The 12,344-nt window shown below is 39.7% G+C and overlaps 1 protein-coding gene across 12 annotated transcripts in view; it reads right to left on the reverse strand.

Moving 5' to 3' along the window:
* Window positions 1–3,830: 3,830 nt before the first annotated feature.
* Window positions 3,831–12,344, reverse strand: part of ACSL4 (acyl-CoA synthetase long chain family member 4) — a 36,271-nt gene continuing 27,757 nt past the window's right edge. For all 12 annotated transcript variants that reach the window (XM_064426857.1, XM_064426867.1, XM_064426861.1 and 9 more), the window contains exons 9-16: window positions 12,145–12,216; window positions 10,803–10,942; window positions 10,191–10,363; window positions 9,847–9,921; window positions 9,428–9,619; window positions 8,813–8,927; window positions 7,983–8,140; window positions 3,831–6,260 (exon numbers count right to left, since the gene is read on the reverse strand). In XM_064426857.1, coding sequence (XP_064282927.1) covers window positions 6,103–6,260; window positions 7,983–8,140; window positions 8,813–8,927; window positions 9,428–9,619; window positions 9,847–9,921; window positions 10,191–10,363; window positions 10,803–10,942; window positions 12,145–12,216 — 1,083 coding nt within the window. In that variant the 3' untranslated portion in view covers window positions 3,831–6,102. The remainder of the gene's footprint in view (window positions 6,261–7,982; window positions 8,141–8,812; window positions 8,928–9,427; window positions 9,620–9,846; window positions 9,922–10,190; window positions 10,364–10,802; window positions 10,943–12,144; window positions 12,217–12,344) is intronic.

Raw genomic sequence — 12,344 nt, forward strand, 5'->3', positions numbered from 1 at the left:
GCTTCCTAATATCTAATCAAACCTCTCCTGCAGGAGATCATCCAGCACCCAGCTGACAAAATGAGAGCAGATCAACAGCAAGGGCCCTGGGCAGGCTCCAGAGCAGGTTTGCTGTTGAGGGCACACAGCAGAGAAAAGGGAGGAAGTTTGGAGGGACAGTGCTGAGGAATTGGAGCTTGAGCAGCAACAGCTCCAACAGCTGTGCTGGTCTGGTGCCCGGGGCAGAATGAACTGGGGTCACTCAGCTGGTAATTGGTGCAGAGGCTCATTTCCTTAATCAGACAGGCCTGGGAAGAACTGAATGTTTGCAGGTGAGTTCTGGGTGGTTCCTGCTCTGGCTGGGCTGGAGAGGGTCCTGAGGCAACAGAAAGGTGAGTTTTCTTTCTTTTTGCTCCTCCTTGCAAAAGTCTCTGTCTATAGTTAAGGGTTTTTTGAAGTCCTGTGAATGCTCTGAGGTCCTTGAAGTTTTCCCTGCTCCCAGGTTGTTTATCTGGTAACTCTAATTTCAATTGTCATTATTCATACGGGTGAGTGTGGCAGTTGCATGTTAGAGATTCATAATTTTGCCAGCATTTAGAGTAGTTTTTATCAGTGCAGTTTCTTTGCTCCTTTCTGGGAGATGGCTGGGACTGATCATTGTGGTCTAGTCCATCTTTCTCTCATTGTTTTTGGAGGAAAATATGTATTTTAACAGCAGACAAGAATAAGTACCCATCTGAAAAGGCAAAATGCCATAGTATTGACTTGGGCTTTTCTGTATAAACAGCGTTAGGCAAGTGTGCAATACTGAGTTAAAGACTGAAAAAATGTTGGTTGATTTTCCATAATGCTTCTCTTTTAAAGTTGCTTCAGAAGAAACACTCATAAATGGGATGTTTCTGTGGCAACACATGCCTTCTTTTTTTTTTTTTTTTTTTATATTTTCCATCTGTTTTTCCTAAGACCTTCAATTAATCATTCCTTGCTTCTCTATCAGTAAAATACAACAGAGACACCCTCTGGTTTCAGGATAGTTACTCTGTGCCCCACAGCTGCAGCACAGGGGAGTTTACACTCTCTAGGACACGAGTGAGAGGTTGCTGTCTAGTCAGGAAGACATGGGGGGTTTGGGCACAGTAGGTGGTGTTTTTTACTTATGAGTCTTGCAATTCGTGTCTCTTAAATGAAGTTTTTGGCTTGGACACATTGCAGACTTTTTGCATTTTCACTGTCTACAGGTGACCTACTGAAAGTGTACTGGTGGCTGGACATGGAAATAAAATAGAAAGTACAACAGACCATAGTTTTACCATAGTTAGAAGAGCTGAATTTCAATTTAGAAACCCAAGAGCCAAACCCCAGGGTCTGATGGATATCACACAGGGCTAGGTTTTAATTTGTTTTCCTGTGGTATGTTTTTTGTTGGTAAATGCAGAAATAAGCAGATGTACAAACACCTAGTGACCTCTGGCATCTCTGGTAGTGTTCTTCATTAACCAGCTTACTGGTGTTTCAAAATGGGAGAACAAGGGAAAAACTCAAAGATCTGTGGCATATTTTTGGTTTAATTTTTTGTTTGTTTGGTGCTTTAGTTGTTTTTTTGCTTTAAAAGTGCAGGTGAAGTCTGTGAGGATCAGACACTGTGGCCAGAGCTCTGTTTGTCTAAATTAGCGCTGGTCTAATGTCAAGGCTACATTATTCCAACCAAAGGCAATTTTGGATAAATTATCTGTGATAATCAGCTTCATTAGAACACTTTATCAATCTAGAATGGTTTCATTTTCTTCAAAACATGTCTCTCCCCAATAGAAGTGTAGCAAGATTCAAGCCATTACAGCACCCAGTAGAAAGCAATAGTGCACACATTACCCTGTTTCTGTCAGAACTCATTCAAATTAAATTATGTGGAAAAGACAGGCTAAGTACAAACGTATATTTAATATAGTCAGTCCTGGTGCTCCATGGCTGATGTACTCCTGTCATAAAACAATCACTAATCTACTTGGCAGCAGCACTGAGTTAACTGGAAATGTGGTTTATTAATCCAGGTAAGTTCACACAGAGTTTTACTCTGTGCATTTTTTGCAACTCCATGTAGCCAGCGACTGCAAGTTTTGCCGATTGCATTTTGTAATTACCTTTGTGCCATCTATCCAAAAAACCCACCAGATTTATTATTTTTAATCTTCGTGTGTGTAAATTTTACCCTTCAAAAAGGAATTGCTTTACTGTCATGTAAATAGAGCTTAGCCATGGGATAGGCTCAGTATGACTGAAAAGAAACCCCACCACAGACAAAAATAACCAAAACCAAACAAAGCCAAGGTACAAACAAACAAAAAGCCCAACAAAACCAAATACATAAAGAGAATTTGTTTCTTGTTTTGCATGTAATTGCAGAACAAAACTAATTTAATATTCAAATACAAAGTTATTTGAAGCTGTTGTTCTGAGATGTGGTAGATATGGGGTTTTTGGAGGTTTTTTTGCTAGTGAAAATGAATGACCCACATTGTGAACTGGTGTTGTGTTCCTTTTACAGCCTGCCCGTGTGCTGGGATTGCAGTTTGTGCTGGGGAACTGGCAGGCAGTGCCTGCCGGTTGTGCTCTGAGTGTTCTCAGGGGCACTGTGAGTGCATGGGCTGGTTAAACACCACCTACCTGCTCCTGAGGGAGTAACTCCTTCCTCTCCCTGTTTAGCCTTTTTCTTTCCCCTTTCAAGCCACTTAATGACATCTGCCTGTTACAGCAGCATTCCTGTTGTGTCATGTGCAGGACCAGCCCTGCCAGCCCCACCAGTGGGTCTGTGCCAAGGCTGTTCCTCAAAAGCTTTGCTGAACTCTCATTCACTCTGAGGCTCTGCAGACTTTCAGTGGCAGAGATCTTGGACAATTAGTTCAGTATTTAGTAAGGAATTTAAATCCTGTGTTTCTTTTAAAATGCCAAATGATCCATTTCACTTTGTGCAAACTTAGACCCTGTTCTTTCTCCTTCCCAGGGGCCAGCTCTTTGTGCCTGTGTCAGGGTAACTGTGCATGGAGTTGCAGGTTAATCACCTAGTGGCATATGCCATTCCTCCTCAGGCCACCTAAACAACTCCAACCTTCCTTCCCAGCTGAAGCTTCCAGCCCCTGTTGTGGTAGTTACACTCTGGCTTTCTCTAGACAGACCATGGCTTTGGAGGTAGAGGGCCTAAATACAATCTTACACCAGATATGCCCAAACTGCATTTTGTTTCTCTTTGAACTTGTTTCCTCAGTCTTACAGGGATGATTTAAAATTCTTAACCTGCTTTCTGAAGAACTTTCAGCATTCAGGAACCCTCAGCAGTAAATGAACCTCTCCCTCACATTTCAGTCCCATGGTCTATGTCCTTTCAGTCCAGCACAAGATAAACAGCATCTTTAATTATCACATAATGATTTTTAAGTGATTTACTATCTCTTCATCTGCATCCTAGTTCCTTCTTTTTAATGGCAAAAATGAAACATGCTTGCTTATTCTGTTTCTTCTCCACAAGCTCTCTCACAAAAAGGATTTAGAATTCACTACAATGAAGGATAAAGTTCTTGCCCAACTGCAAGGTACTTGCAAACAATCCCCACATTTGAAGGCAGCCTGATGTAATCCTTCCCCAAAGGTGCTTGAAAAGCTGATGATGTAGCAAATTTCTTTTGCAGTACATCCTTGTGTAGTTCATTCCTTACAAGAAAATCCAGGCCTGCTGGAGGCTTGGTTTTTATTACCTGAAGTATGGACTCACTGCTGCTGCTTTGTAAGATAGACTCAGTTTTAGACAGAATGTGAGGCACAGAACAGGAACAATATAAAGATCTTCCCAAAACACAAACTTGTTGAACCATTTAAGTTGTATTCCACTTTTGAAATGTTAACATTGTGTTATGTGTGTACATATATTTTGAAAACAGCAATCCTCAGTCAACCAAGACACAGAAGATAAAATACATTTCATATAAATACATTCATGGCTTAAAAAAAATAGTCTTAGAACCTGCTGATAGACTCAAGTGGAAGTATCTTTCTTACATGTATTTCACTTTTGTGATGCTAATAGGCTGACTAAAGGCTACTGAATAGAGACCACTTTTAAAACCTGGAAAAATTGGTACCAAGGCTCCAGAACCAAGTAATTTTAAAAGTTGCTGCTGATATACTGTGTGTATCTTAAAAAGATTTTTTTAGAAAAGCTATTTCCTTGTTCCTTTTAGTGACTCTTGTAGTTCCATGCACAACTGGATACCATCACCAGATTTTCTTTCTCTCTTTCCCCTCGAGGTTCTTGGAAGGTCAGCAGGCAGTGTTCTGCACTAGCCAGAGAAAATTATGCATGGTGAAGTTTGAAGTTGGTCCCCAGGAGATGGGATGCTTTACTTGAGGAGTGTAGAGCCGTTGTTTATTTTTGCCAAAGTCTATTTTAACTGGAAAATAAAAATACACATCCATGCAGAAAAAGAAAAACTTGTCTTGAAATTGCAAGCCCGTGTGCTCAAGAGAAGCAATGTACAAAATCTTTTACTTTCTGTACAGTGACAATACCAAATATTTTTTTTAACCATCATATACACAACACAAATGTTATGAATAGAAATCTATAAATACTTTCAAATGAATTTGCAATATAGAGCAGATGAGGGCCACAGCTGTACAAAATGTAAGCAACATATATAAAACTATTAAGAAAGTGCAAAGTAGAACAATATCAAGAGCCTCCACTTTTTACAGCACTTATGGTTCAAGTGTGAAGAGCTGACAGGGATGCAGGAGCTCATTTACAATTCAAAAGAAGACACAGTACAGGATTCGGCACACAAAATGATGAACTATTATTAAATTATATCTTCCTCCTTCTTCACATCTATGACTTCCAGTTAATAAGAGAACATTTTTATCATGAATTTCTGTAGAGTGATTTGTCCCTTTTTACAAGTTTCCAGGAAAAAGATTCCCTGGCCACAGACTACTTTTCTGTAAGTAAAACAAGACTAGACAGGGAAACTCTGTTGGTTTCTGGTTGCCTTATCAAGCTTACCACAGTTAAAAGGTGAACGGAAATACCTTCCAGAAAGGAATGCAGACATTTAAAACCTGATCCTCTAAGCTACACCCAGGTAACCTGTACCAGTACTCACATGTACGTGAAGGTCTAGAGAATCATTGCCTTAAAAACATCAACCACCTCTCAAAAAAACCCACCAGAACACTCCTCTGAGTCTCAAGCCTGTTCAGAGACCACTGCCCATCAGTTTCACAGCTGTTTGCCAGTCCAGATGCAAGTTCTGCATTCAGGCACTGATTTCTCATCAGCACCCCCAGAGCAGGGCAAGTCTTTGTTTTCTTTTATACCCTGTGTCCAGTGGAAAGCTCTGCTTGAATTAAAATGCAGTGGCAATTAAAAACCTGTTTGGTGAGTTGGAAGTTGAAATAGTTAATTCAATGCTCTTGACTGAAATTTTTTATAACTTGTTTTTAGAAAGCTTTTCAGTTCACCTTTATTTCAGTAAGTGTACTGTCTATTCTTTTGTAGGCACTGTAAATATTCAAGATATTGATGTGCAGAAGAATCCATCCATTTTCAAGCAGTGCATTATTAGTGATCTCTAGCAAGTTCTTGACTACTGCTGTTGTACAGCTTTTGTTTTTAAATGGAGAAGGGTAGACATTGGATACTCTTTTTCCCTCCCTGCTAGAGGGAAATATCTTATTACAAGTGTCTTATGATGACAGAAGAATCATCACAATTGCATTATTTTTTCCTCTTTAAAATATAGGCCAGACTTCAGCATGAGTTAAAGAGAAGTTGTAAGCAGTCTGAATATGCTAGAGAACCAATGAAACTACCTGGTCACACTGCTTCACACAATGATGTCTGTCTCAAAACTGGAGATGATCACACAAAACTCTATGAAGACCATCAGTGTCTAATCTGCTAACAATTAAGAATTTGGAGTCTAAGATATTCTCTGTTTTACTTGATAGAGATTATAGAAACAGCTGTCCATTTGGTGTATTTTTTGAATGTGTGATATCTACAGTACACACAGACATCCAGAACTGAGGCATGAGGAGGAGCCACCTGCACAGCTGCCAGGTCAGCAGAGCTGTTCATTTGCCTCCATACATTCTTTCAATGTCGTTGAGGTAATGGTTTTTCAGTTCTTTCCTTTTCAGCTTGAAGGCATCTGTTACCAGCCCAGTCTCGGGGGTCCACGGCTCAGGGCTTAACCTGACCTTGATGGGGATTTCAAATCTTTCTAATTTCACTGAGGGGACAAGAACAAAGAGAAAAGCATGACTGTGATTACAAAGCCAAATGAAATACTAATTCATGTTCCCTAAAAATCTGGTCAGCACCCTGTAGCTTGTATAATATGGTGTCCTACTTAATGAAATAACCTCACACAAGGGCCACAGGCAAATTTCATCCTGTTCCATCACTGCGTGCTAGTTAGTGTGCAAATACTCTTTTACACACTGTGTTTACAACCTGTATTGGATGTGACAATGCAAAATCTAAAGCTTGAAACAAATGCTGAGTAGCCTGAAGCTCTGAAACTACTGCCACAAAAGCATACACTGAAATCTACAGTTGTATCTTCATTACAGGAATGGAATAACTAGTTAACTTATAGCTGCACATGCTTCATATTTAAATTATAATGAAGTACTTGTAAACTTTCCCTAGTTGAATGTTTCTTTCCTATATTTTTCACTCCTAAAAGTCTGTTTAGAGTTCAAAATGAAGGGACTTCTTTGTATTTTTGTTACATTAGCCACTTACTTTCCCTTCAGCTGGGAGCAGTGGCTTGGCACATGCACAGCCTCACTGCAACCAAGGCTGCTTCTCTTGCACAGCAATAGCCCAAGAGGGGGAGCAAGGGAGGAGAAGGGTTAGGAGGGCAGGAGCAGCACAGGCAGCTGCTGCATGTGCCCAGCACCACATGGAGTTTGCACCAGCTCCTGCAGGGAGGCTGGGAATGGGATCCACAGCCATGGACTTGTAGCAGAATTCCAGCACAGCCTCTGGGGGGCGGCAGAAGTGGGAGCCAGCAGCTCCTCTGCCTTTCTAACTTCAGCTGCTATCAGGATGTGCTGCTGCCTCTCACTCAGATGTGTGCCTGCTCATGAGGAAGGAGCATCATGCTCTGCTATGGACGTAGAACTACCTCTTTGAAATAGTTTTGAAAAAAGTTTCACATAAATTAGTTGTATCTCAATAGATTATATCTAGAAGGCAGAAAGAATGTCTAATCAAAGGGTATAAGTACACAAAGCTGTATGGATAGTAATTTGCCCAGTTCATGCTAAAAACCCCCATGGATTAAAGTGTTTAAACCTAAGCCTTAAACATATGGATTAATTTCTTTTTTTCAAGGTAAGACTTAATAGTGCCTTTCCTTCTTGCTTAAGTGCAGCTTTTACTGCTTCCTTGTATGAGGTGCCAAGTGCTTTAGAGACTTTCTTCCCCACTGAGTTTGTTAATTTTTTGTCACATAAAGGACTGATGACACTTTTAATCCTTCAGTGCCACAGCAAGGAGTAGCAGGCTTTTAAGCCTCTACAACCACAAGGATCATGGCTATTCAAAGCTGTAGGGAACAAAGTTGTATGGGGAAAAATGCTTTGAAATCTCTTGCTTAACCAGTTTCCTTGCCATCAGATGCCTTGTAACTTTTCTTCCAATTACTGGGCCTCTTTTGGGCCTTATTTTAACCATATTAGACAAGAAACTTGTCTCCAGAATTTAGTTGGAAAAAACCTTCAGATAATTTGTAAAAAATACACATAATATAGTAATCAATAGAACCATTACTATGTAAATTCCTGGGATAATATGCAACAATTCTGTGTGTTCTTTGCCTCAATAAACCATTAATTTTTGGCAAATACAGAGAAACTGGAAGGAGGAGGAGCAGTTAGTGAAGATAATGGCAGTTTTTGCTGGAGGAGCCCCCATGGCCAGCAGGATGTGCTGTGGTACTTACTCTTGTTTGCCACTTCTTTAATCTCTCGCAGTATTTCTGCTTCCATTGTAGGATTGTTACAAATGTCCACCCAGCTTCCACTGATGCCTTTCTGCTCAGCCAGTGCTGTCAGCTTCTTCTGGTTAGGGACCACAAAACTGATCACGTAGGACTGGTCACTACCCAGAGTGGCAAGAGAAGGAAGGAAGGAAAAAAGGGTCAGTCAAGACTTTCAGGGTGTAAATTACCTGCTGCTGGACCCACAAATGCCCAGGTTACTCCACCATACAGAACCCTTCTTGTGCATTAAGTCTTCACATCTGAAGGCTGATCAAGAAGATATTCTAAGCTGGTTTGGAACATCAGGTTTGATCAGAATGTTTGCTGTCATTTCACTCATGCACATCTCAGCCAGACCTGGGGTTTAACCACTTCTCTGCAGTTCCCCGTCACGTAGGGAGAGAGAGGAATACATTGGGACTACTTCCAAAACTCACTGGAAAGCTTTGGATCAGGTACAAAGTGTCCAGATTAACTTTCCACTGGGTTCTGACAGCCAGAACACGTTAAATATAACCATACATAATGATATGTACTTTCTTAGGGAAGGGATGGGATGGAACAGAGGCATATCTGGATAGGAGAAATGCCAACAGAAAACCAGGTAATTTCTTCAGCTTTTAGGGAATCTGGAAAGCTCTGCTTCCTCAGACATGTTTGTAACTTGTACTCTGATGGAGAGGGTTATTAGAAGGAAGCCATGGAGAACTATAGTTGGATTAGAGAAGTGGATCAGAGCCTGTACTTCATGTTTACTCTAAGCAGAGTTTGTAAATTAATACCTCTCTTACCTTTTGGCATAAGCACAGATATTGTCAATCAATGGGCAGTTCTTCAAGGCTGCCTCTACTTTGCCCAGAGATACATATTCTCCTGCTTGTAGCTTTACCAAGTCCTTCTTACGATCTAGGAGTCAGGGAAGGGGAAAAAAGAAAACCTTGTTTCATTTAAACTTGAGCATTTCCACAGACTCATTTCCATGCATACCACCTAAGTATTTTGTGCTATGCCAGATCTTAATCTGGCAAGTTTTAAAGCAGCTAATAGCTGCCAAATTTATACAGATTTCTGTAAAAAGTGTTATAGCACTACACTTCTTGTCACACAGATTGTAGGAAAGGACTCTGATTTTAAAGCTTTGTAATTAATCCAAAAGTTATTCTTGTATTCATTCTTTAAAGTCCATGTGCTAAATTTAGATGATGATAATGTCACAGGAAATGGCATCGCTTCCAAAATTTTACTCCAGCTATGAGGACCTTTGGAAATGTGTTTTACACCAATTCTGTAAATAGGAAACCTTAAGTAGATTAGCCCAGGCAAAGCCAACAGTATTAATAACATGTTTACAATTATAGTTAGTCAATACTTTATAATATGTTAAGGTATCAAAAACTGAGACCTACCTATGATCTGCAGACACCCATCTGGATGAAATTCCCCAATATCTCCTGTACAGAACCATCTCTGGCCATTCTCATCAACAGAAAACTCTTCTGTTGTCTTCTCTTCATTTTTAAAATATCCCATGGAGACGTTGGGTCCACCAATTACAATTTCTCCTCTAGGATTAGGCTTGTCTTTATTAGTGTAGCCTCCTAAAAACAACACAGTCCCAAGCAATTATTTTTAACTTATATATCCTTCTGCCAAGAAACTACTTTGAAACTTCAGTTTGAAGTTAAAGCACACTAACTGATGGCTATTATCAAAGATAAAGAACCTTTTCTCCATATGCTACATTTAGCTAAGCAGATAGGCAAAGATACCAGCTAGGCAGAGGCTAAATTCATTATTCTGAAGTCAGAACAATTATTACTCTCACCTTCTTGCCAGTCTCTCAGTTTTATTTCACAACAAATAAGAGGAGCTCCAACTCTGCCAGTGCTATAATCAGCAACTTAGGGAGAAAACAAGAAAGAAAACCAAGATTTTTGTTATTTGAAATATGAATAGGGTGTATCTTATCTCAATTTACTTTATTGCAGAACTACAGCTGTAGTATTGTAAGTACTTAATTGTTAAAAATTGTAAATTGTTATTAGAATTAAGATGATAAATTGTTAAAACTGTAGCTGTATTTTGACTTGTTTGAAAAAAATTAAGAATCCCCAAACACCCATATATATCTGTGTCTGAAGTGATGTATTTGCACAGGTGTTTAACTACCTTCTGTAATGGTTCCAGCTCCACACGTTTCTGTCAGTCCATAGCCTTGCCCAACAGGACAGCAGAAACAGATGTTCATGAATCTTTGTGTTTGAGGGGAGAGTGGTGCTCCTCCAGAAAGCATCATTCGGACATTCCCTCCCAGCAGGGCCCTTACTTTTTTAAACAACAGTCTTGAAAGAAGGCAAAAAAGCATTAAAAATTACTCACTTAGCCCACTCTTGTAAGAAGACACAAACTTCCTTCCTATCTGGAACACCTTAAAAATTAACTTTTTCCCAGATTTTAATAGACAGCAGGGCTTATCCAAACCCATTACCTCTTGTGTAACACTTGAGGAGGCAGAGTTCCTGCAGCTTAACAAACATTCCAGTTTTATCACTTAAAAAAAAGCAATGCAATGAAAATGAAGCAGGCAGCTGTTGGGAAGATTAGTCATTACCATGAAATATCTTAGCTGTTTCCAGTAAGAACTTGGACTACGTCAGTTACTCATCAGATGTTATTTGCATGGCAGATGAGGAGTGTCTGATAGCTCAGAGCATCATTCTTTCAGACTGTCCTAACAGATCCCAAGGCAAAACACACCCTTGGCCCCTGAATGCTACTTACATGTTACACAGGGGTGCATCATATCCCCTCTTGATCTGCTCCAATTTGTAGTCATAGCCTATCTTGAACAGAGTTCTCTGAATGTAGTTCATCTCTTGAACTTTACTCATGACATTTTTGTAAATTCTGTCCATTATTTCCTACAAAGTATTAAAAAAAAGGAAAATTACCACATGGGACAGACCAGCATGTGTAAATTAAATCCCATGTCATAAGTAAACCCCCCTGCAGTTATCCTTCCTTTAAAATGGATAAACAAGAGTGAAAATCTTTGCATCATCTAGGCAGTGCTTAAGTGCAATCCTTTTAACATGTGATCACTGAGCCAATTTACAGACCATTGCAGCTTGGAGATATCTACACCTGAACCTGTACTTACACTGATTCAGAAAATTTAAAATTCAAGTTTAACTCAATCTCTTTGCTAAAGGTTGGTATATTCCCCTCATGGTGTGTCCTGCGTGGGAGTGCTGATGCTGTACTTTATGCACAGCAATTGTTAAGTGCAAGGGAGTGAACTAAGAATTCATTGCACCATTTCCTTTTCCAAGAGAGCTCTTCAACTTTCAGAGCAACATGGTTGCAGTAATTCTAATTATCTGTCAGAAATCCACCACAATTCTGTCACAGACCAGAGATTAATTTCCATTAAAACAATAAGCTTATGGTCACCCAAATACACAGAACCTAAAACATTGTTCAGGCTGGTGAAGTATTTAATAGAAATTTAAAGATTGGCTCCTTCAAGTTTGTTTTGGAGCACAATGTTTTGAAGTATTTATGTGCTTTCTCTCCATGTAATAAATTTAAATGGATATTTTCCAGAAGGTTGGAGTTCTCAGACATACTTATTGTCACTCTCTTAATAATTAAGAAGACGACCAAGCCTCTTTATGTGCTTATGATTTTATAAAACAAAAGAATGCAAGTGACTTACTTGATTTTAAAACTCTTGGCTATTCTAAGATGTTGCAGAACAACCAAATCCAACCAAAACTCAGTATTTCTAAATTAGACTACATCCTCCTACTCACTCCCCACCACCATGTGGCACCACCCAGTGCTACCAGTTTTATGAGCCACAGATGGGAGAGGATCCTAAAAGCAGCAGCTGTGATGGCAGCACATGTGGGGAGGGCCAGAAAGACACAAACATTTGTGGAGTTTCTGGATAGCACCACAGCCTTGTGCAGTGCAGGAGCCCAGAGCAGTGAACCTGCAGAAGCAAGAGGAGTTCCAGTCTCCTGATCACTGTTTCCTTTGAGAGATCAAAACATGTTAGTAAATACATTTTTTCTAGCATAAAAAAAGAAGGTTTTTTTATCTGCTTCTGCATACTTACAGGCACAGCTGCCATCAGTGTAGGCTTAAGCACAGTACAGTCTCCTTTGCTTCCCTTCTTAATTTTACTTGACTGTAATAAAGAAAAAAATTCAATTTACGAAGCTGAAAACAAAACAGGGCTTGAAAACTAAAAGGCTAACTAAAGGAGGAGATATATTGGCATATAATTTGTTCAAATATCTTCCCCTGTTCCTGTGT

The sequence above is a fragment of the Passer domesticus genome, chromosome 7 (assembly GCF_036417665.1).
Source record: "Passer domesticus isolate bPasDom1 chromosome 7, bPasDom1.hap1, whole genome shotgun sequence".
NCBI lineage: Eukaryota > Metazoa > Chordata > Aves > Passeriformes > Passeridae > Passer > Passer domesticus.